At 36.6% G+C, this 23,290-nt stretch overlaps 1 protein-coding gene across 1 annotated transcript; it reads right to left on the minus strand.

Moving 5' to 3' along the window:
- Nucleotides 1-2,162: 2,162 nt before the first annotated feature.
- On the minus strand, nucleotides 2,163-2,624 carry LOC131861357 (uncharacterized). Its single transcript, XM_059214924.1, has one exon. The coding sequence runs from the start codon at nucleotides 2,622-2,624 to the stop codon at nucleotides 2,163-2,165; it is 462 nt and encodes a 153-aa protein (XP_059070907.1).
- Between the last annotated feature and the right edge of the window lie 20,666 nt (nucleotides 2,625-23,290).

Genomic DNA, 23,290 nt, shown 5'->3' on the forward strand with positions numbered 1-23,290 from the left:
ATGTTAATAAATTTATTATATAATTATATTTATTATTTATTATTGAGATATATTCTTAATTATTAAATATTAAATTAATGAATAATTAAATAGATTCATTTATTCTATTATTAATACTAAATTATTATTTTTAAATTTTTAAATATTAATGTGAATAATTATCATATTATATCAATGTTATATCATAATATTAAATCAATTCTATAATAATTAACTAGATTTATTTAGTTATGATTAATGCTAATTTTCTTATATTTTTATATCAATATTATAAGGCAAGTACTCGCCACTACGTGACACTTGTTAAATATATCACAAAATATGAAACAAAATATTAATTCAAAACTGATTAAATAGGTAAATTGGAAAACATACAAAATCAGATATCATGGTCTATTGTAAACCTTCATTTGTCCACACAAATTCCAACATTTTTTTGTTGGAGGACATAAAAAGTGTTTGACTGTGAATTTGTTGATTCTTTAGTTTGTCCTTTTTTTTTTTGGCATTGATGTTATTAAAATGGTTGAAATTTAAATTATTTCATTTTTTCTTTTGTCAATTTTTTAATATTGATGTTTATTGAAATGGTTAAAATTTTGTTATTTTCATTTTTTCTTTTATCAATATTTTTTTGATATGGCCATTCATTAAAGTAGCTAAAATTTTGATAATTTAAGTCTTCCTTTCTTCAATTTTCCACAAAAATTATGATATAGATCCCTATTCTTGTGAAGACTCTAAGTATTGACATCACCTTTCTTGTGAAGGTTGTAATTATCTCCCAAATTTCTCTTTAATTTCTACAAAGGTAAAGTACATAAATTTTTCTTGTTAGTTTTTCAACAGAATATCACACTTTTGTGTTGATGTTCGCTAAAGTGGCATAACCTTCCAGTAGTTGATTTTTCTTTCACTTGAGTTATTATTTTATTTGATTACTATCAAATTAGCTCGAACATAAATCAATATTAATTCTGAAGAGGTCAAGTTATAAACTATGCGGAGGAACTTTGGATTACATATTCATTGGGTGGTCATGTGGTTTGACTATGATGTATTTCATTTTTTCTTCTAATAATTACTGTTGGACAACATATAGTTTACCTTGCACTCTACGCTACTAAGTTTGCATCAAATATAGACCTACCACCCATGATCTGATGTTAGGATCTATGATTGTTGCACGCCTATGATTAACTATTACATCGATTAAATTGAAGGTCTTGAAAACGTAACTGAAATGCTTAAATGAACATAACAATATAATACAGTGATGAATTAACAAAGACAGAAGGAAGAGATCAGACAAGAACACAAGTTCATAATGAAGTTCACCAATATGGCTACATCTTTGGGCCCCTCTCCAACGGAGTGACTGATCCTTGATTATGCTCCAATAATTGTTACAAGGTCTTCAACCTGGACAAGTTTCAAGTCTCTTGATCACAATGAGTACAAATTCCTTCTCCTTCAAATGCAATGGCAAGACAGTAGTCCTCCAGTCCATAGAGATGAACACTCAATCTCTCTGAAAACTTATCTCACAAATCACCACTAACTCAAACTCAAAACTCACCCGCCTTTTATACACAATTATTGCCTAGTATGGTTCATAACCATATGATTTTACAAAACAACCATATTTCCCATTTACAACAATAAATATTCAAAAATCCCCCTTAAAAAACATTAAAATCTTTTTAATCTTTCAAGAATAACTCTAACCCATCTAAAATATCCCCATATAATATTTTTCCAGATTATAATTTTCATTTTATGTTTTATTTTGGGGGGGGCTTGGGCTTTACTTGAGCCCTACAATCTCAACTGTATCTCGACGGGCTTCTTTAAATAAATTATTTGCCCTTTTCATCCCAAAATACGTGGACAGTTCAATGAGAAGTGTGTGGAACGTTGGGTTAGGAGTTTGGATCACTTGAACCACAAATATTGGCCCCAACATACTTTAAATAAAACAAATGCCCCTTTTAGAATAGAGTGCATTGCATGGTGTATTGGCTAAGAGGAAAAGTTGGAGATGAGAGGTTGGGGGTTCAATTTCTCCAGCCAACTTTTGACCAAACAAACCATTTGTTGTAGGAGACTTTTGGACCTCCAAAAGCTTGATTACTTGAAAAGTAAGTGAGGATACAACTCCCTCACTCTTTCAACCTCCATCTCTGACATATACTCAAGGAAAGGTCATCAATAGAAGGAACCTGGACATCGACCTCTTCATCCAATATCATTGGAGGCACATACAACTTCAAATTTTTGACATTTACAACTAAGTAAATTTGCATATATGGAGGAAGATTCAGGCGAAAGGAATTGGTACCAATCTTTTCCAAGATCTCAAAGGGACCATATCTGATAGACTTAAGCTTCTTACCTTCACCTTGCATCCTTTCCTTGCTGATATGTAACCAAACACGGTTGCCAACCTGAAAATGATGATCTATGCAATGCTTGTCATGTCGAGCCTTGTATTTGGCTTGGCTCTTCTCCAACTGAGCTTCTACTTCCTGATGAACTGCTTGGACTTTTTGAATGAACTGCAAAGCCTTCTTTGCATCATGACGTCCATCTTCAACATCATCTTTTCCAAAGGAAAACTCCATTAGTGTTCGTGGCAAATATCGAAAACATATCTCAAATGTAGACCTTTTTGTAGAAGAATGTGTTGTATGGTTGTAGGCATGTTGCACATAATGTAGACTCTCATCCCACTACTTGTGATATTTTATACAGTAGCCTTGAAGCAAGTGTACAACTATTTTGTTTACCACTTCAGTTTGTCCATTAGTCTGAGGATGGAAAGCTGTACTTTTCCTTAGCTTTGTATCCATGAATCGAGAATTTCGATCTGATACAATGGAAGTAGGGAGCCTAAAATGGACCCATACATATTGGAAGTACAAATGTGCTATCAGTTTAGCTAAGATCTATTTCTTACAAGGCATTAGAACACACATTTTGTTGAATCTGTCAACTACTACAAATAGATAGTCATGTCCCTTTTTAGATATGGGAAGTCCTCCAACAAATTCCATCAAAACACCTTCCCAAGGTCAGGATGGAATAGGAACAGGTGTGTACAACCCCAACTTCCTATTACTTGGTTTACTTGTTGCACACATTGTACATCCTTTGATATATTTAGTTATAGTTTCCTGCATGTGAGGACAATAATAAAACTTCTACAAGATAACGCCAAAGTGCCTAGCAATCAATGACGTGTGAGATTCTCCAACTACTTGTTCTTTTTCACCTTTAGGAATGCATAACTTTCCTAAATAATACAATAGTTTATCTTTCACATATTAATTCTTTTCTTCTACTTATTTGCTTTCAATTAGAGCTGCATAAATTTCCTTAAAGTTATCATCCATGGCATAATGTTCTTGAAAAATTTTGTGAACCATGGAACTCCCTTGAAGGATAACCAAAGCATTCATAACAGGAGGTGTAGAAAGCATATATGCTACCTTATTATGGAAACCCTTCTTGTACTTAATTATTAAGTGAAATTGTTGAAGGAATACTATCCACCTAAAGTGCCTACTTTGCTGCAATTTTGACTATGAATGCGAATATTGTAGTGGTTGGTGATTAGTGTGGATGATTGTTTCTTTGCCCATTAGATAGTGCTTCCATTTTTTAACACTCTGAGCTAGTGCATAAAGTTCCTTATCATAAGTAAGATAGTTACTGACTGCAGATATGAAATTTTTAGAGTGATAACATACCGGCTTATCTCCTAGCATTATAATTGCTCCCATGGAAAACCCACTTGCATTGGTTTCAATCTCGAATGGCATCTGCAAATATGGAAAAGTCAAAATAGGTGCAGTGCTCAACTTCTCCTTCAAAGTGCTGAAGTCCTTTTGTTGAGTTCCTCCCTACTGGAAAGTTGTCTTTGTACTTGTCAATGCATGCAATGGTGTTTCTATATAGGAGAAGTTAGAAATAAAGTTTCTCTAGTAATGAACAACACCTAAGAAACTTCTGACTTTAGTTACTGTACTTGTCTTAGGCCATTTTAGAATTACCTTGACCTTCGTAGGGTCTACTTTTAATTGACCATTTCCTGTGACATATCCTAAGTACACTAGAGATGTCTTTGCAAACTTACATTTTGACATCTTTAAATAGAGTTTTTATTTTCTCAAATCATCAAAAACTTTCTTTACATGACTTACATGATCATCCCATGACTTAATGGATACAAGTATATCATCTAGGTCGACTATTACAAATTCATTAATGAAAGGACGAAATGCATCATTCATTACATGCATGAAAGTGGTTGGTGCATTGCACATCCCAAAAGGTATTACCAACCATTCATATATTCCTTTCTTAGTCTTGAATGTAGTTTTCCAAATGTCATTTTTTGCAATCCTAATTATGCAGAGGGATGAGGATGTTCTATCACCTTCTTTGGTTTTTGCTCAATAAGGGTCTCCACTTGGTGTCACCCAATGGACCAATGTCATTAACCTTCTCAAGGTTAATATAGCCTACCCTAGATCCTTACCAAGGATCTCTTCACTTAGGACAACTCACAATTGACAAGGAGTCTACTACCCCTTAGGTTCAACCCTACAACCAAAGACACCTAACAACCCCACACCCCAAGCAACAAGATCTTTAATGAAAAGGTGGAATTTGGCCTATGTGAATTTTTACACATGTGTTATATGGAATTTTAATATATCTTGACCCCTCAGATGGGTTTTTATTATCCTTTTGTAATGTTTCCTCTATTAGACCTAGGAAATAAGGCTACAAGCAATTAACCCTCCATTCAAACTTTTATTGTTTTTCTCACAATATACCTGAACAACCCATTTAATAAATTTTATATTTGGATACCCTTTTGGGAATTATACAATATTCCAAACTTATGCATCTAGGTTTTGAGTATAGGTGGTCAAACCCAACTGGCCCTATTTTGCCTCTTCTAACTGGTATTGGGGTTAAAGCTCTCTAAAGCTTCACTAGTCATAAAGGAGTGAAATAATGACACTTTTCAAGGGTATATACCTACCCAAGGGTCCTTCTCGTGCCTAGTTTGACCATCCACCAATCTGTTGTTCAGGGTTTCTACCTTCTTTTCCTACTGCACAAGCTTGCCACATGACCAATGTCAAGCCTAGGGCATCATCTTAGAAAAGTCAAATGACACTTCTTGTCTTCACAACCACTAGGAACATCTAATATACATGCCAAGTCAACATACTCCTAGGTTCTAGATCGATCCCATTGAGAGATGTTAATTTGTGCCACTATTTGCATCCAAACCCTTGGTTTGAGGATTTTATTAGGCCAGTGGGATGGAAAATCCTCTTTCTCTCAAACCCAAATGTTTCAAGACCCCAAACCAACTCCAAATGATCTGTGAACCTCTATTACAATTTTTAAAATTCTTAACTCATGCCCACCATTCACAAGGAATCATGCAAGAACAGGAAACACAAGGAAAATGCAAAAAATCTTAGTAACCATTTTGTTAGAGGATAAGAGTTTCCTTCAAAATCATCTCTAACTAGTAGGCATCATTCATTTAGGCTTATATCATGCCAGTGAACTCCTCCAACTACCTCCAACACATACAAGCAACCAACCAACCATTGGAGTAACCATATTTCAAAATGTTGCAAGAAAAGTTGCTTAAGATAACAATTGCAACTTTGCAACTTTTGACAACTTTTGACATGTTGGTCTTGCCTTCACACCAAAGGTCAAGAATGAACATACTACACATTGTAGATTGCTAAACATAAAAAATACCTATAAAATTCCCATACAAGTCCTTTGACCAAGTTGACACACCTTGGAGCCTCAGAGCTTATTACATTGCATAGGCCTAATCAATAGGCCTTCAAACACACACACACACACACACACACACACACATTGTGTTCCAACATAACCATGAATCAAGATGATGTAGACACATTCCAAAATTAAGTAGACACATGTCCTAGTGCTCTTGCACCATACTCCCCTGGACAAGAAAACTCAAGTCCCTAGAGTTGTCAACCAGTTGAGTGTAGTTCCATGCTTGAGGATATCACTTTCACTCATCCAAGTAGCTTTAGATTCAGGAAGCCCCTTCCATTTGACCAGATAGTCTTTGTACACACCTTTCCTTGTTTATTTGATCATCTTAGAGTCAAGAATGCACTCCAAATCCAATGGCTTACCAGACGGTAGATCCTTCATCCATTCTACATCCTCTTCCTTAAGAGATGAATGAGGTGTTGCATTTGTCAAGGATCCTTTGAAGGCTATCAAATCAAATACATTGAAGATGGGAGATATTCCCAAGTCTGCTGGAAGTTCAACTTCATGTGCATTGTTGCCAAACTTATGAACCACCCAAAGGGGACCTATCTTCTTCATGAGTAGTTTAGAAGGTTGGCCTTTGGGTAACCTTTCTTTCCTTAGGTAAGCCATCACTAAATCCCCTACTTTGAACTAAACATCTCTCCTTTTGACATCTTCTTTGAGTTTATATTTATCAACACTTTTTTGAAGTGAAGCCTTAATTTGTTCATGAATCTGCTTCATGGTGACAACAAAATCTTCTCCTTGGGCACTCCATTTGTCCTTGCCTCCAAGATCTCTGAGCTCAATTATCCCTTTAGGATGTAGGCCATACACAACCTCAAATAGACTTCTCCCTGTGCTCCTATTGACTGAATCATTGTATGCATATTCAGTTTATCCAATCACTAAATCCCAACTTTGTCCATGCTGCTTGGTAAGGCATCTAAGGAGATTGCCAAGGGACCTGTTAACCATCTCAATTTGGCCATCAGTTTGAGGGTGGTATGCTGATGAAAATGATAGATTGGTGCCCAATTTCTTCCATAGAGTCCTCCAAAAATGACTAACAAACTTGGAGTCTCTATCAGTGACAATATTGAGAGGTAATCCATGTATCCTTACAACTTCTTTCAAAAATAGACCTGCAATATGTGATGCATCATTTGTGCATTTACATGGCACAAAATGAGCCATCTTTCTGAACCTATCAACAATTACAGAGACACTATCAAACCCCCTAGGAGTTTTGGGCAATCCAAGTACGAAGGCTTTCCCAAGGCCTAGTAGGAATAGGTAAAGGTTGATACAAACCAGCATTGGTTGAAACACATTTTTCCCTCTAACAAATAGGACAATGCTCCACAAATATTCTTACCTCTGCCTGCATCTTGGGCCAAAAATAAAACCTTGATTCCTACTCTAAGGTTTTGTCCAAACCAAAATGACCTCCAAGACTACCATTGTGTTTCTCTCTAATGATATTATCCCTCATAGAACATTGGGGAATGCATAGTTGATGCCCCTTGAAGAGAAATCCATCGTGCAACATAAAATCAGAAAACTCAACATGAAAAGAGTTAGCAAACTTAGTACATACATCATATGCATCCTTGAAATAATGATCCTCCTTGTACATGGTCTTAAGAGAATCAACACCAACACTTTGCAACTGAATTTCTTCAACAGTGAGGGTTCTCCTGCTCAAAGCATCTGCAACCCTATTAGTCACACCCTTCTTGTTCTTGATACTAAAGGTGTAAGGTTGGAGTTGTTCAACCCACTTGATGTGCCTTTGGTTCAACTTCTCTTGCCCATTTAGAAAAATCAGTGCATGATTATCAATATAAACAATAAACTCTTTTGGAAGAAGGTAATGGCACCACTTTTTGAGTGCTTGCATCATAGCATAAAGCTCCAAATCATAGGTTGAATACCTTTGTTTAGTCCCATTCAAATTCTCTGAAAAGAATGCTATCAGATGTCCTTCTTGACTAAGGATTGCACCTATTGCCTGCTTGCTTGCATCACATTCAACTGTAAAAAGTTGATCAAAATGAGGGAGTCTCAAGGTGGGAAGTTCTGCAATCTTCCTCTTCAAAATCTCAAAGCTTTGGGCTGCTTTCTCTATCCATTCAAACCTGCATTTGATTCCTCCTTTTATAGTGTTAAGGATGGGAGCACAAATATGACTAAATCCCTTGATGAACTTCCTATAAAAAGTAGACAATTCATGAAAAATCCTAACATCACCTACTATCCTAGGTGTCGGCCAATGTATAATAGTATCAACCTTAAAAAGATCCATTTTCAAATATCCATTTGAAACTACAAAGCCAAGATACACCAACTCAACTTTCATGAATTCACACTTATCTAGACTATTTACCAATTTCTCCTCATGAAGCTTCCTCAAAACCTGATCCAAATGCTTCAAACACTCCTCCTTGGACCTGCTAAACACCAAAATGTCATCAAGATAAACAATAACAAACTTTCCAATAAATTTTTCCAGTACCTCATTCATGAGGTGCATAAAGGTATTAGGTCATTTGTGAGGCCAAATGGCATCACCATCCATTCATATAAACCCTCATTAGTTTTAAAGGTTGTCTTCCACTCATCTCTAGGTTTGATTATGATCTGATGGTAACCTAACTTCAAATCAATCTTTTAAAAGTAGCATGAACCTCTGAGATAGTCCATGAGGTCTTCAATCCTAGGCATAGGAAACCGGTATCTAATTGTGATCTTGTTGATGGCTCTAGAATCAGTGCACATCCTCCATGTTCCATATTTTTTTGGTGCCAACACAGTAGGTACAACACATGGGCTCAAAATCTTCCTAATCAACCCCTTATCCAAAAGGTCTTGCACTTGTCTTGCTATCTCCTCATTCTGACTAGGAGTCATCTTATAGGTAGCTTTATTAGGCAAGGTCACACCAGGAATCAAATCAATTTGATGACTGATTTCTCTGATGCGTGGTAATTTATCATGCATTTCTTTGGCCACAACTTCCTTGTATCTATCTAACATGGCTTGCACTTCCCTAGGAATCTCTCCTTTCTCACCATTTCCATGCTTGGACTCATCTCTTGGGTGTAAACTAAAGCATAGCCTTGGGTCTCTTCTTGTTTGAGGACTTCCAAAAACTCCTTTCCACTAAGCAACATGACATGTGGGTTAACTATCTTCTCTTCCTTCTGATCAAGTAAAGGATCCATCCTAAACTGTATACCATTCTTGGTAATGACATACACATTTTTCTCATCATCATGATGTGCTTTGACATCATACTGCCAAGGGCGACCTAACAATAGGTGACAAGCATCCATAGGAAGGATGTCACACAAGATCCTATCCTTATAGTCCCCCATTTTAAAATCTACCCAAGTTTGCTCATCTACTACAACATGTTGTCCCTTATTAAGATAGGATAATCTATAAGGACTTACATGAGGCAACATTTTACAGTTTTAACTTCTCTGCCATCTCTAAAGAAACAATATTCTCTGTGGAACCAGAATCAATAATCACTTTGCAAACCTTACCATGAGACTTACAAGTAGTTTTGAAGAGTGACTTTCTTTGTGGGGGCTCTTTACCTTGGGGTATCTTCAACAACATTCTCCTAAGCATAAGGATTTCTCCATCTAAGGTGGGACCTAAACTTCCCATGGGTGAGTTGACACTTTGTCCATCATCTTCTTGCACAAGTTGAGTTCTTTTTTCCCATCCATGTGAGCTAGAAGCTTTCTACAAGAATCTACTCATAGTGTGACCCACTTGGTTGCAATTGTAACATTTACCAGTGAAAACACCAGGTCCTCTGCTTTGGTTTCCTTGCCTACCCCTATCAAAAAGTCTTCTTCCTCCCCTAAAGCCTCCATTCTTATTATTGAACTCTCCATTGGACTCTTGCTAATTAGAGTCACCATTTTTAAAAAGAGTATTCCTTCCTCCAAAGACACCTCTACCTCTGAAAATTCTACCACCTCTTCCTCTATTATTTTGTTCTCCTCTCCTTCTTATCTTATCTTCCACCCTTAATGCCAATTGGAAGCATTTGTGCATAGTGTTCGGAGCCATGATGTTGATCTCATCTTTGATGTTTTGCCTTAACCCATTCAGGAATCTAGCCACCTTCTCCACCTCTTCTTCATGCTTCTTGGACCTAGGACTTAGCTTGTGAAATTCATCGGTATATGCATTCACATCCAACTCCGTCTATCTAAGGTTTTGCAACTTCTTATACGTCTGAACCTCATAGTCTATTGGTAGGAATTGGTCTTTGATTTTATTGTTCATCCTCTCCCAAGAGGATATCTTCTTCTTCCCTATGTTCACTCTTTCTTCCTGCATCATTGTCCACCACAACAAGGTAGACCCCTTGAGTCTAGACTTTTCAAAACTCACTCTTTTCTCCTTTGGGACCTCTTTGTACTCAAAATAATTATTGAGGGCTTCTATCCATTCAAGCACCTCTTCTCCATTCAGGCTACCGCTATAGATAGGTAGACTTTCCACATTATCCATGTCTACTGATTTTAGGGCATCTAAAAACATCTTTTGATTAGGTTCCATACTGTGAGGGATGGCCTCCTACTCTTCACTCTCTTCTTTTGATTCATCATCACAAATTTTGTCTTTTCCCTTAGACTGTCCAATCTCTTTGAGTTTCTCTCCAAGCAACTCTTCTACCATCTTATTGATGGCCTCTTGGTTCATTTCCTTATGAGGAATTATAGTAGCCTCTTCTCCAAATTCTATGTCTGACATACACTATTCCACCCTTGGTATATCTCACATACCAATATGATGCAGAGGGATGTGGATGTTCTATCACCTTCTTTGGTTTTTGCTCAATAAGGGTCTCCACTTGGTGTCACCCAATGGACCAATGTCCTTAACCTTATCAAGGTTACTAGATCCTTCCCTGGATACTTCCCAAGGATCTCTTCACTCAGGACAACTCACAATTAACAAGGAGTCTACTACCCCTTAGGTTCAACCCTACAACCAAAGACACCTAACAACCCCACACCCCCAAGCAACAAGATCTCTACTCACAAGGTGGAATTTGGCCTATGTGAATTTTTACACATGTGTTATATGGAATTTTCATATATCTTGACCCCTCATATGGGTGTATATTATCCTTTTATAATGTTTCCTCTTTTAGACCTAGGAAATAGGGCTACAAGCAATTAGCCCTCCATTCGGACTTTTCTTTTGTCTCACAATATACCTGAACAACCCCTTGTATAAATTTGATATTTGGATACCCTTTTGTGTATTCTACAAGATTCCAAACTTTGGCATTTGGGTTTTGAGTACGAGTGGTCAAACCCTATTGACCCTATTTTGCCTCTTCCAACCGGTATTGGGGTTAAAGCTCTCCAAAGCTTCACCAGTCATAAAGGAGTGAAAGAATAACACTTTTCAAGGGTCTATACCTACCCAAGGGTCCTTCTCATGCCTATTTTGACCATCCACCAATCTGTTGTTCAGGTTTTCTACCTTCTTTTCCTACTGTACAGGCTTGCCACATGACCGATGTCAAGCCTAGGGCATCATCATATGAAAGTCAAATGTAACTTCCTGTCTTCACAACCACCAAGAAAATATAATATACATGCCAAATAAACATAATCCTAGGTTTCAAATTGATCTCATTTAGAGATACTGATTTCTGCCACTATTTGCATCCAAACCCTTTGTTTAAGGGTTTTACCAAGCCAGTGGGATGGAAAATCCTCTTTCTCTCAAACCTGAATGTTTCAAGACCTCAAAATAAATCCAAATGATTTGTTAACCTTTGTTACAACTTTTCAATTTCTTAACTCATTCCCACAATTCACAAGGAGTCATGCAAGAACAGGAAACACAAGGAAAATGTAGAAAAATCTCACTAACCGTTCTCTTAGAAGACAAGAGTTTCCTTCAAAATCATCTCTAACCAGTAGGAATCATTTCTCTAGGATTATATCACACCAAGGAACTCCTCCAACTACCTCCAATGCATACAAGCAACCAACCAACCATTGGAGTAACCATATTTCAAAATGTTTCAAGGAAAATTGCTTAAGACAACAATTGCAACTTTGCAACTTTTGACAACTTTTTACAAGTTGGTTTTGCCTTCACACCAAAGGTCAAGAATGAGCATACTACACATTGCAGACCCCTAAACATCAAAAATACCTATAAAATGCCCATACAAGGCCTTTGACCAAGTTGACACACCTTGGAGCCTCAGAGCTTATTACATTGCCTAGGCCTAATCAATAGGCCTTGAAACACACACACACACATTCTATTCTAACATAACCATGAATCAAGATGATGTAGAAACATGCTAAAATGAAGTAGACACATGCCTTAGTGCTCCTACACCACCAAATCTGATGATAACCAATTTGCAAATCCAACTTAGTAAAATAAACCGTATGCTTTAGCTGATCAAGTAAATCATCAATATGAGGAAGAGGATACATGTTCTTTATTGTGATTTTTTTCAAGGTGCGATAGTCAATACACATCCTCCAAGAACCATCCTTCTTTGGCACTAGGACAATTGACGAGCCACTTGGAGATGTGCTTGGGTGAATTACCCCTTTTTTGATCAACTCTTGCCCTTGTTTCTTAACCTCCTTGCTCTAAAGAACAGACAAATGATACATGCCAATATTATGAAGAGACACGTCTTGCTGAAAATGTATTTCATGTTGGATCTCTCTCTTGGGGGTTAACCCCTTTGGTTCCTGAAATAGGTCATCATATGTAGATACAATTTTGACCAACTCAAACTTTTGTTCTAGTTTTCACCCCTTAAATACTTTGGATTTATCATCATCCTTGGCTTTTACAAGAATTAGTACAAAGTTATTACTCACATTCACTAATATTTTCATTTGACCATCATTTACTAATGCAAGATTAGTTTTGACTTTATGCCATCTAACTATATACTCTTTACCATCTTTGAACAAATGATACTTATTCTCCCCCCTGTAAAAGATTGTTTGTCTATCAAAAAGCTATGGACTTCCTAACACAAGCCCACAAATATCAAGAGGTAGAACATCTACTTCTACTTCATCAATGGAATTAGCAGTGATGGAAAAACAAAGTTTACACTGTTTTGTCACCTACAGTTGTGAATCATTACATACCCATCCAAGTGGATAGGGCTTAGGATAAGGAGTGGCAGTTAGATTTAGTTTCTTTACAACCTTTTTAGAAATTAAGTTGACTTGTGAACTTGTATCAAATAGACTATCAATCTTAGTGTGTTTAGTTACCACATGGATGTGAAGAATTTGCTTTACTTGTACTTGCATTAAAAATAATTACATCTAATGAGAAAGTTCTACCTTTCACTGTACCTTAGATCCTGATAGCAACTATCTAAGTTTCATCTCCAGAATCAGATCCAAGAACTTGTTGGATCACCATAGTAGTCTTCTTCAGACCTTTGTTACCTCTGTATCACTTCGACCTTAGTTTTAGATGTAACTTCCAGCACTTAGCATCTTCATGCCCTTCTTTCTTACAATGAGAGCACGTAGGCTTAACATCCTCTTTCTTTAATGTAGCCATCTTATTCCCTTTACCTTTATCCTTTGATTTTTCCTTTGGTGGTTTCTTGGATGATTTCTTAGCAAATTTTTCACTAAAACTATTCTTACCCCTAGACTCAATATGAGTAGCTTGGACACATACCTGATCTAGATTACTAGGATTCAACATGAGAATAGTGTGTCTGAGGTAGGAATGTAAACCACCTATATATTTAAGTAGGGTATCTTGGGTATAAAAAGGTACATTCAATGCTATTGCCGGTTTTCTAAACTCGTGGGTGTACTCCCACACTGATTGGCCTTTTCCTTGCCCAAAGGTTTTCCAACTCATAGTTAGTTGTTGCATGTGTCCTAAAAGATATAATTGCTCTTTTAGAGCGGCAACAAACTCCATCAAGGACATCCTAACTCTACCATGACAAGAAAGCTCCTCTTGGGTCCTATTCTCCCACTAGGTGAGAGCAATACCTCCTAAACTAAGAGTAGGCAACTATACCCTAGAGGCATCTTAGTAGGCCTTGTATCCTATAGTAAACCTCTACTTGTATCTAGTCATCAAGTGTTTCAGCACTTAGTTCCCCACTATATTTAGGTAATTCAAATTTTACATGAAGTTTGATTACATGCTTATGTGTGCCCTTAAAAGGATTAATAGAAGAAGACAAAGAAGAAGAGGGAGAAGGAGAAGAATGAGGAGAAGGTGGAGTTTTTGGTGGGGAATCACCACCTCTCAAACTTTTTCCTTTATCCTCCGGTTTCGTTGTGCCTCCTTTCTCCTATTTCTGTCATTCTTGTCTTTCCTAGAAAAGAACTGTAGATTCATAAAATTGTAACCTTGTAGTTTTTGACCATATTTGGGTCTTCAAATTGTAAAAATGAATCCCTAAGCCTGATTGGAGACCCGAGACATGCTCATACCTCTTGAAACATGTATTTTCTTTCACCCCGCACTGCTTGTTCTTGCATTTTATCCTGGATTATGGCAGGATAGGTGCATGGCGCCCCTATCCTTGTCCTATTTTGGGCCCCCCTCACTTAAACCTTGCATTGGGCTTATCAATTGTGAAGCGGGAAAAGTTTCCCTATGTCAGCCTAAGATGAAAAATCAGTCAAATAAGCCTAATTGGCGAATATATAAGACAAAATTTCAATTCCTATTTGCAAAAGTCAATAAGCAAAAATCAAGTGCATAAGCGAAAGTAAGGTGAACAAGCATTTGAGCATCCCTTCAAGAATTGAGCATCTCAAGCCTCCTTTCAAGGAAAGGTGTTGCATTTAAGTCAAGGATTCAACCATTGAAGAGGAGATCTCTTTTGACACTCTATTCTACATATCCTTTCAAACAACTATATCTACATTTCAATATCATCATCTCTTGAGGTGAATTCTACTTTATACATTTCCTTTCATTTACTTCCAAGTACTTTTCGTCATTTGGTTAATTCCAAAAATGGGGTTTGACCTAAAGGCAAACCCCTAGTCCCAACATTTACTCTCTTTTATGTGAGTAGGTTGCAGGTTTAGGCTTCATTTTCGGAGATGAAAAAACCCTTTTTAGCTTGCAGATTTTTCAGAGGACCAAGTACACTTTCGACCCGATCCTGACAACTTTCGTTCAAATTTACAGGGGAGCTTCATCTCAGCATTTTACTACTAATTCTAGGTGCACAACTTCATCTCGTATTTCTATCTCAAGTTATAATCATTTCTTTGTCATTTTTGCATTTAGTCTTAAATTGCTTAATTCAACTTGTCTATCCTAAAAGAGGGGTTACTTTACTTTTCAAATTCATTGTCAATTCACTTAGCGTTCAATATCTTTCCATTGAGATTGGATCTAGTGAATTCAACCCCCCTCTTTTAAATGCAATGTGCGTGAGACGTTGAAGATAAAATTTTGTGAAACTTTCACTCCTTTCTTGAGGAGGGTAAAGCTTTCCTCTTGATCTCCCCATCACTTCTTTTCCCACATTATATTTTGGTGAACCCGACGTCTTACATGTTTTACATTTCACATTATTGCATATTTTTCATTTACAACTTTAATTTTCTTGCAAAACTTAGTGGTTAACTCATTCAAAACCCTAGTTGTTAAAATTGATATTGAACTTGTGTTTTGCAAAAATTGCTATCTATTGTTTTAGATCTAAAAATTGGATTAAATTCAATTTCTTCTTTGTCTTGTTCAATTTGCAAATCAATTTTACAAAATTAAGTGGTTAATTGTCAAAACCGTAATTTGCAAAAATCAATTTCAACTTGTGCAAAAATTCAATTTACATTTAATTTTCATATTCGGAACTATTTTCAGATTTGTCTTCTTGCCTAACATTCAAATTTTCAATTTCTCTCGTTTCTCCAAAATTCAAAATTAAAAAATTCAGTGGTTAGGTCCTCAAACCCTAATTCTCAAATCCACTTGGATTTTGTGTAAATTTCAATCAATTTCAACCAATTTTAGTTTTCCGAACATTATTCAATGTGTCCTTATCCATTATGTTTGACCTTTTTCAAATTTGCAATTCAATTTCTTCTCTTTTTCAAAACCCTAATAGGGTCCTATTTTCACATTCAAACCTTAATTTCACCTATCTTAACTTCGTAAAATAAACCAAATTTTTGGGGTTAGCTCTAAAATCATCGTATCTTTCATCCCTGAAAAATTTCCGAAAAAATTGGGCAAACCAGGTGCACTTTAAACCTAGTCCTCGATTTTTTTCCCAAAATTTTGGGAGACTATTATGATTGTATTTAATTGCTTGAATCCAAAAAATTGGTTGATTTTGTTGAATTTTGATCCCTCTAAAATAAAAAATACTTCACAAATTTAACATCCCAACTTTCAAGGAAAGATTTAAAATTAAATGGTTAATTATAATCTACCCTGATTTTAAAATTCTTAATTTTGTCAATTTTAATTTTAAAATTAAGAGGTATCCCATTGGCCTTAATTTTAAAATTTCAATTTCCTTTTTCTCAATATTTTCTTGGAAAATTGGGTCATTTTTCTTCTTTCCACAAATTTCAAATTGTGTAATCATTATTTCCTTGAAATTTGCATTATTCACTTTTGCCAACTTTGTTCCCAAAATGCAAAATTTAAAATTTCCCTCTAGTGCATGAGTTTTACCACTATTAGTCCTACCTATACTATCCCCTTTAGATGAAGCATTAGAATTAAGGCTTTCCAAGGTTTAATTCCAGAATAGATGGAGCCTAATTTGGGTGACTTCTTCAATGAGAATAATGCTAATTCTTCTCATCCTAATAACATCCATATCTACCCAATTGATGATTCTAATGATGAAGAAGAAGCTTTGACGAGAGTTTCCATATATCAACTTTCAAAATTGGACAATCAATTTGACAACTTTCAACAATGGATATCCCAAGAAACCCTAATAGTGAAGCTCTTCCATTAATTGAAGTTTTAAAATGCATTATTAAAAGTGATAAGAATGGAATTGATATATTGCATGTCATTTCCCATATTGTTGATTCTAATGTCATGCCTATAAAGAGTTGTGTTGAGACCTTAGGTTATTCACAACCTCCTAGATAAATCAATTATTCTATTCCTTTGACCACTTCAATGACTAGTATTCCTACTTTCACTTCAAACATCATGACTATATCAACTCAAAATGTTATACCTACAAACATTAGTCATGGGGGAAATCCCTCTTCTTCATTAAATCCTCCATCTTTATCTATGCCTTCAATGAGTATTCCTCTTGTCTATCAACCACTTAATGTGACACAAGGGGGCAATTAATCCAATCATTTTATCCCTCCTTTTAGTGTCCCATTTCTTACTCAATCATCACCTATGCCTACTTACCATAGTGTTTCTCCACTTTATTCTCAATCAATGCCTTCTTTCAACAATATCACACCACCTTCTCAAAACAACATGTCTAACATAGATTCCTTAACCAAAGCAACCATTAATAATCTTTCTCAAACTGTGCCCACATCGCTTCTATGAGTCAATCCAAGTTTAGTGTGCCCACATTTGATGTTGCGAGCCCACTTTCTCTTGATATTGTTAGAGTTGTCCCTCCTAAACATGTTGAAGTCCCTTAGTTGGAACTCTATAATTGGAAAGGTGATCCTTTAACACATGTCAATAAATTCTAAACTTTGTGTATTGACTTTTCTTATGATCCAAGATTGCATGTCAAGTTGTTTACTAGAACACTAAGAGATAAGGCTTTACAATGGTATTTCTCTTTGCCTTCCTATTCTATTACTTCTTTTCAACAATTAGCAAATGCTTTTATTCAACAATTTAAAAATAACATAGGTCCTAAAGTTACTTTGATTGATTTGATGCATTGTAAACAAGGTGTTAATAAAAAGTGACTGATTTCATTAGTAGATATAAGCATTTGTGTTCTCAAATTTCTTTTCCAGTGCCTGATAATGATATTCAAAGAATTTTCATTTCTAATTTACAACAAAATATTAGATATAAACTTCTCCTTTCTGAGTTTACTTCCTTTCGCATTTGTGTGCAACACTTCACAATTATCAATTGGCTATGAGTCAATTGGAACAATCCACTCCTATGGCTCTGAGTGATAAGGGTGATAGTGCTCAACAACTATTTGCAAAGTTCAAACTAGGCAAAGGATTCATCAAATTGAATGACACAATCAACAACAATATGAATTCTACAACATGTGTGCCTCGTATTTCTAAATTTTTCAAAAGAGAAAGACAATTTACTCCTATGAATGAATCTTTACATAGCATTGTGTCAGTTGTTACAAAGAAAAGTTATCAAACTTCCTCCAATAAAACGAGTTGACCCTTCTAAGGTAGCCTCACCTTACTTTGATAATAATTCTTTTTGTCAATTTCATAGTCAACCTGGTCATGATACTAAGAAATGTTTTTTATTAAAGAGTAAGATTCAAGACTTGATTGATAATAATACTATACCTATGGTAGGTGTGAATGATAAGAGAAACAAATTAGTGGCTCCTCCTAATCAAAATCTTAAGATATTCACTGATCCTTTACCCTCTCATACCTCTAACGTGATTGAGACTAAACATACCTCTTTCTCTCCCTCCAATCTTACTACCATGATTCCAAATTTGGTGATTATGGTAGAGAAAGAAGAAACACTTAAGGATTCATGTATCACATTTGACCCTAGTGATACCATTAGAGCACCCAATGGCCCCTTATATATAGTTGCAAAGATTCAAGACAAACCTTGTCATTGTGTGCTTATTGATCCCTCTTGCATGGTTAATGTTGCTACTAAGGAATACCTTTATACTTTACATTTGCATAAACCAATCTATGATAACAATAATGTGACTGTTGAGTTATCTAATGGATTTTCTTGTCCTACCATCACTCCCTATTGAGGTTCACACTAAATCTATGGAGCCAACTTTGTTATCATTCCTTCATCTAAACAATTCCATGTCAAGTTAGGCTACCCCTGGCTATCTTCCATGAAGGCTATTGCTTCTCCAATCCATAAGTGTTTGAAATTTCCTCACAATAGAAAAATCATAACTGTTAATCATAGCTTATTTTGACCAACTCAAAGAAGCCCAAGTGATCCTATTGATTACTTTAGGCCTCAACAATTTCAATCTCTTCCACTGAAAAGAGACACTCTCTTTCATTCTTATCAAAAGTGGAAGAAAGATATGATCCTATCCTTGAGCCAACCTAGAACTCCAAAACTTAATATTCCCATCATTCTTGAAGATGAAGTTCTTCCCTTGATGGATAGAACTAATCTTCCTCCAAAGGAAGATTCCCAACCTATTCCTATAGATGAACCTATGCCTTCTTCTAAGAAGAACAATAATATACTTCCTAAGGTTAGACCTATACCTCCTCCTCATGATGGACTTGGTCTCCTTCCTACACTGAACATTCATCCTTTGTATGGTGCACTTCTGCCTCCTTGCTCTTATAGAGAGAAGAGACCTGCCTCTCCTCTTGTCAAACCTAAAATACCTCAACCAAAACATCCAAATTCCAAAGATGAGAATATTCCTCCTCCAACAAATATTCTATTAGACACAATGCACCACTAAGAGGGGGAGGGGGTGAATCAATGCTTCTCAAAACTTTTCCTTGAGGCTTTCCTATGTGAGTGACACCAGTTTGTAAATCAAGCATAAGGAAGACTTATCGATCAGTGCTAAAACTAACTCAAATACACACACACACACAAGGAGACACCACATAACACCAGTATATACGAGGAAAACCCAATGTGGGAAAAACCTCAGTGAGCAATGTTGCTAGAGTCTACTTCTCAAATCCAACCTCACAGTAAAACATGGTTACACAGTTTAGGGCACCAACTCAAGGAGCTACAACCCTTGACTTTAGGGCACCAACACAAGGAGTTGCGACCCCAGATAGATTTATGAGCTACAACCCAAAGGAGCACCAACCCCTACACTAAGCTACAACTTAGTGTTCACAATGCAAACTTCAAATACATAAGTTATTATCATGTTATAAGTGAATCTTGGAACCTTATCAAATATCTTACTCTGTCGGTGAAGTACTTCTCTCTTCTACTGACTCACTCTTCTTCCTACTCTGCACATGCTACTTCTCTACTAGATTTGCATCTCACTCTCTGCACATCACCGGTTTCACACTCTGCTGGTGTAGTCACTACCGGTTCTTCTTTCCAACTAGTTGAAAACTTCAACCAAGTTCACTCTCCCTCTCTTGCTCATCGAGCACTCGGTTGATCTTGTCTCTACTTGTAGAAGTCTCCAACTTTGCAATAACATAATAATCTCTCTATTTAGCAGTAACTAACAATCTCTTAGGCCATTTTACTTATAGCTCTCATCTTGAGTTGTTGATGGAACTCTCAAACCTGTCTCCAGACTGGTGAATCTAAAGTATACTCATTCCCACAAATGGGAAATCTTCTACAATAGTACCTTGCATATATAACAAATGGACTCATTTACCGATTACCACTCTTGATGACATCATGTCATTAACCTTTCTGAAGACACCATCTTCTTTCAGTCGGGTCAAATTCCTTTACTTACATCTATGCATCCTTTCTTCCTGATCAAGGATGATCCTTCCTCTACCAGTTTGTCGGGGTGACAAACACTTCAAACTTCCTCTGATTCTTCTCAAGATGACTACAAATTCTTCACATCATGAGAGTCATATTGTTCTGCAATCTTAAAATGTACCGGTGCATTCTTCTTTTCCAGTGTTGAAGTGATTCAGATAACAGTCTACCTCTTCATCACAAGCAACTACTCATGACACTCCTCCATCTCTTCACACAAGTTAGGCACTAGCTTGTGTACTGATGACCTCTGATGTCATCTTCCTTTCCTTTATTAGTGTACAACAACACAAGGTGATATCCAAGATATCACAGCCTATACTCCTTCATAACAGTGTTGCACACACATCTCTTCTACCGATAAACATCCCATACCGATTAACATCAATGACAACACAATGCCAACAATCTCCCCCTTTGGCATTGATGTCAACACTTGTAGTATCTGACATACTACAAAATTCTTCTCCCCCTTTGACACAATGACAAAGGGCATTGTTAGGATATTATTTCTCTTTGTATCCACCTGTCACTGATAGAAAACTTTCTCCCCCTTTGTCTTCATTGGATGTAACACTTCCTTTGATACCACTTGTTATCTAGTCACCAGTTGTTACATCTTCTTAAGTCACAGTACTTGAGATGGGGAACATAACCATCAACTGAAACCAATTGAGTATACGGGTCCAAAGTCAAGAAAGACTGATACCAATTGTTGATATGTCAGTGAACATTGTTCTTTTGCCGATCAAACTGCAACACCTTTCTTGACTTTAATTTGGGTAGTCAAAATTTTTACCAGTTCAAGCAAACTAGCTCTTCATCATGAGATTCTTCATGATGAGCACTTGAACTCCCCCTCAGATATACAACTCAGGTCCTCATCTCCGGTCAGCTACAATACCAAAACTTCATTCTTCACCATATATCAGCTGAGTTGTGCATGAGTGATCATCTGATGATCCTTCAACTCCATTATATCCATCACAGCTTAAGACATGATCTTGGATCTACACAATGCCAGACAATGCTATCATCATGCCATAAATCAAACTAGTTAAACAAAGAGCATGCATGCCTGTATGAACAATCATGGGGCCAACATATGTCATTCAGGTCTTTTCCAATACCACCTGAGAAATAAACTCAACATTCTCTGCTATCGGGGTTATTGCAATGATTTCCAACTTCATTGTTTTACATAACCTGCAAGTACCTATCAATAGTCATACTAGTAACATCCTGCACATACCGGTTAACAAGATACCAATTGTTAACCATAACTTCTTGACACATGCAGTGGTGATCCATCATTGATATGTAGGTGTGTAGTCAAGGAGATACCTACACATACTTGTCATTACATTTTCTTCCTTTATGCAGGCAATAACATGTTCTTCCATATTGCCTTCTTCACAAGGGGGTGACTGATACATTCAAAGTGCTACTCCCCCTAAGATCCTGCATCTCCTTTGGTCTCTAGGAGATATCACCTATGCCTTGAACGCATAGTGTCGATCCATGGTCTTCTTCCTCCATACCTGCTTGATCTCACTTTTCTTCCCCTTTTTAGTTCGGGAAGCAAGGTTTGCCTTCTTCTACAGATGGTACCTTTCTCTTTCTGATCCTTCACAACGACCAAAAGTGGTGCTATAGTAGCACACCACATCCATCCCAACTTCATGTTTGGGGAATCTTCTAACATACCGGTTTGACCATCTCCTCTTGTTAATGCTTCTTTGATTAGCAATAGGGACCGGTGGACCTCTTACTCTTGCTGGAACATATCTCCTTTGGTTCCATGCAAATCTCTACCTTCCATATGCTATGTTTTCATATTTCTACAGAACGTGGCCATTTTGTTGGTCTCCATGTAGCTACAAGTTCCTCTTCCTACACTCAAGCTCTCTATGGTCAGATCCATTGTAGTTATGAGAACCAAACTTTGCATAATCGGGAGAAGAAACATGCATGTATCTACTTTTGGATGCATTCTTCCTATCAGCATGTTTTCTATGAGATCATACAATATCCTTTCTAGATCTCATTCTACACTCCCTTACCTTATGACCATAAAATTTACATGTAAAGCAGTAACCAGTAAATGATTGCATATGACTTACATGTTCATATTACAATGCATGAGGAGATCTTGCCAGTTTTGCATGCCCATATTTTCCTTTTCGAGAAGAGGCCAAAGGTTGTCCATTCTGGGAAGCTCTTCCATTTGATCTCTTCTTCTTTTCCCACACTTGCTTCTCCCTATGAGTGGTAGAATTTATTTTCCCTCTATCAGTGGGAGGCTTCCTTTGCTGCTTCCTCATCTTCCTGCTTCCAGTGAGATTTTCTTCTACCATCTTCCCCTCACTTCTAGGTTCTGTGTGAAGGTACCTTCTTGCAGCATTGATCTTTATTTTTGTCTACAAGTCCACACCGGTTGTGGCCAGGTCAACCTTCTTTCGAGGAGCCCAACTTACATGAGAGTTCTCCCCTTTCTTTTCTTCAAGCAACCACTAAAGTTTTTTGTCTTTTTCTTCAAGATGAGAGGCTATATCTTCACACCAGCATACCTTGGTGTCTTTTGCCCAAGTCTTTAGATCTGAGATGCATTTGACTGACCAGTTCTGTTCCACAATAGCAGCATTCTTGAATAGCTTGTATTCTCTTTTAACTCTATTGAGTTGAGTGTATTTACAAGCTCTCCTTCAAGGTCAACTTCTTCTTCTTCCTCATCATTAGAAGGATCTTGATGGCTAGATCTTTCTACCATGTCTTC

The sequence above is a fragment of the Cryptomeria japonica genome, unplaced genomic scaffold (genome assembly GCF_030272615.1).
Source record: "Cryptomeria japonica unplaced genomic scaffold, Sugi_1.0 HiC_scaffold_25, whole genome shotgun sequence".
Taxonomy (NCBI): Eukaryota; Viridiplantae; Streptophyta; class Pinopsida; order Cupressales; family Cupressaceae; genus Cryptomeria; species Cryptomeria japonica.

Excerpts from the sequence above, each read along its gene's own strand:
- LOC131861357 (XM_059214924.1), bottom strand. The coding sequence starts at position 2,624 with ATGGAGTTTTCCTTTGGAAAAGATGATGTTGAAGATGGACGTCATGAT.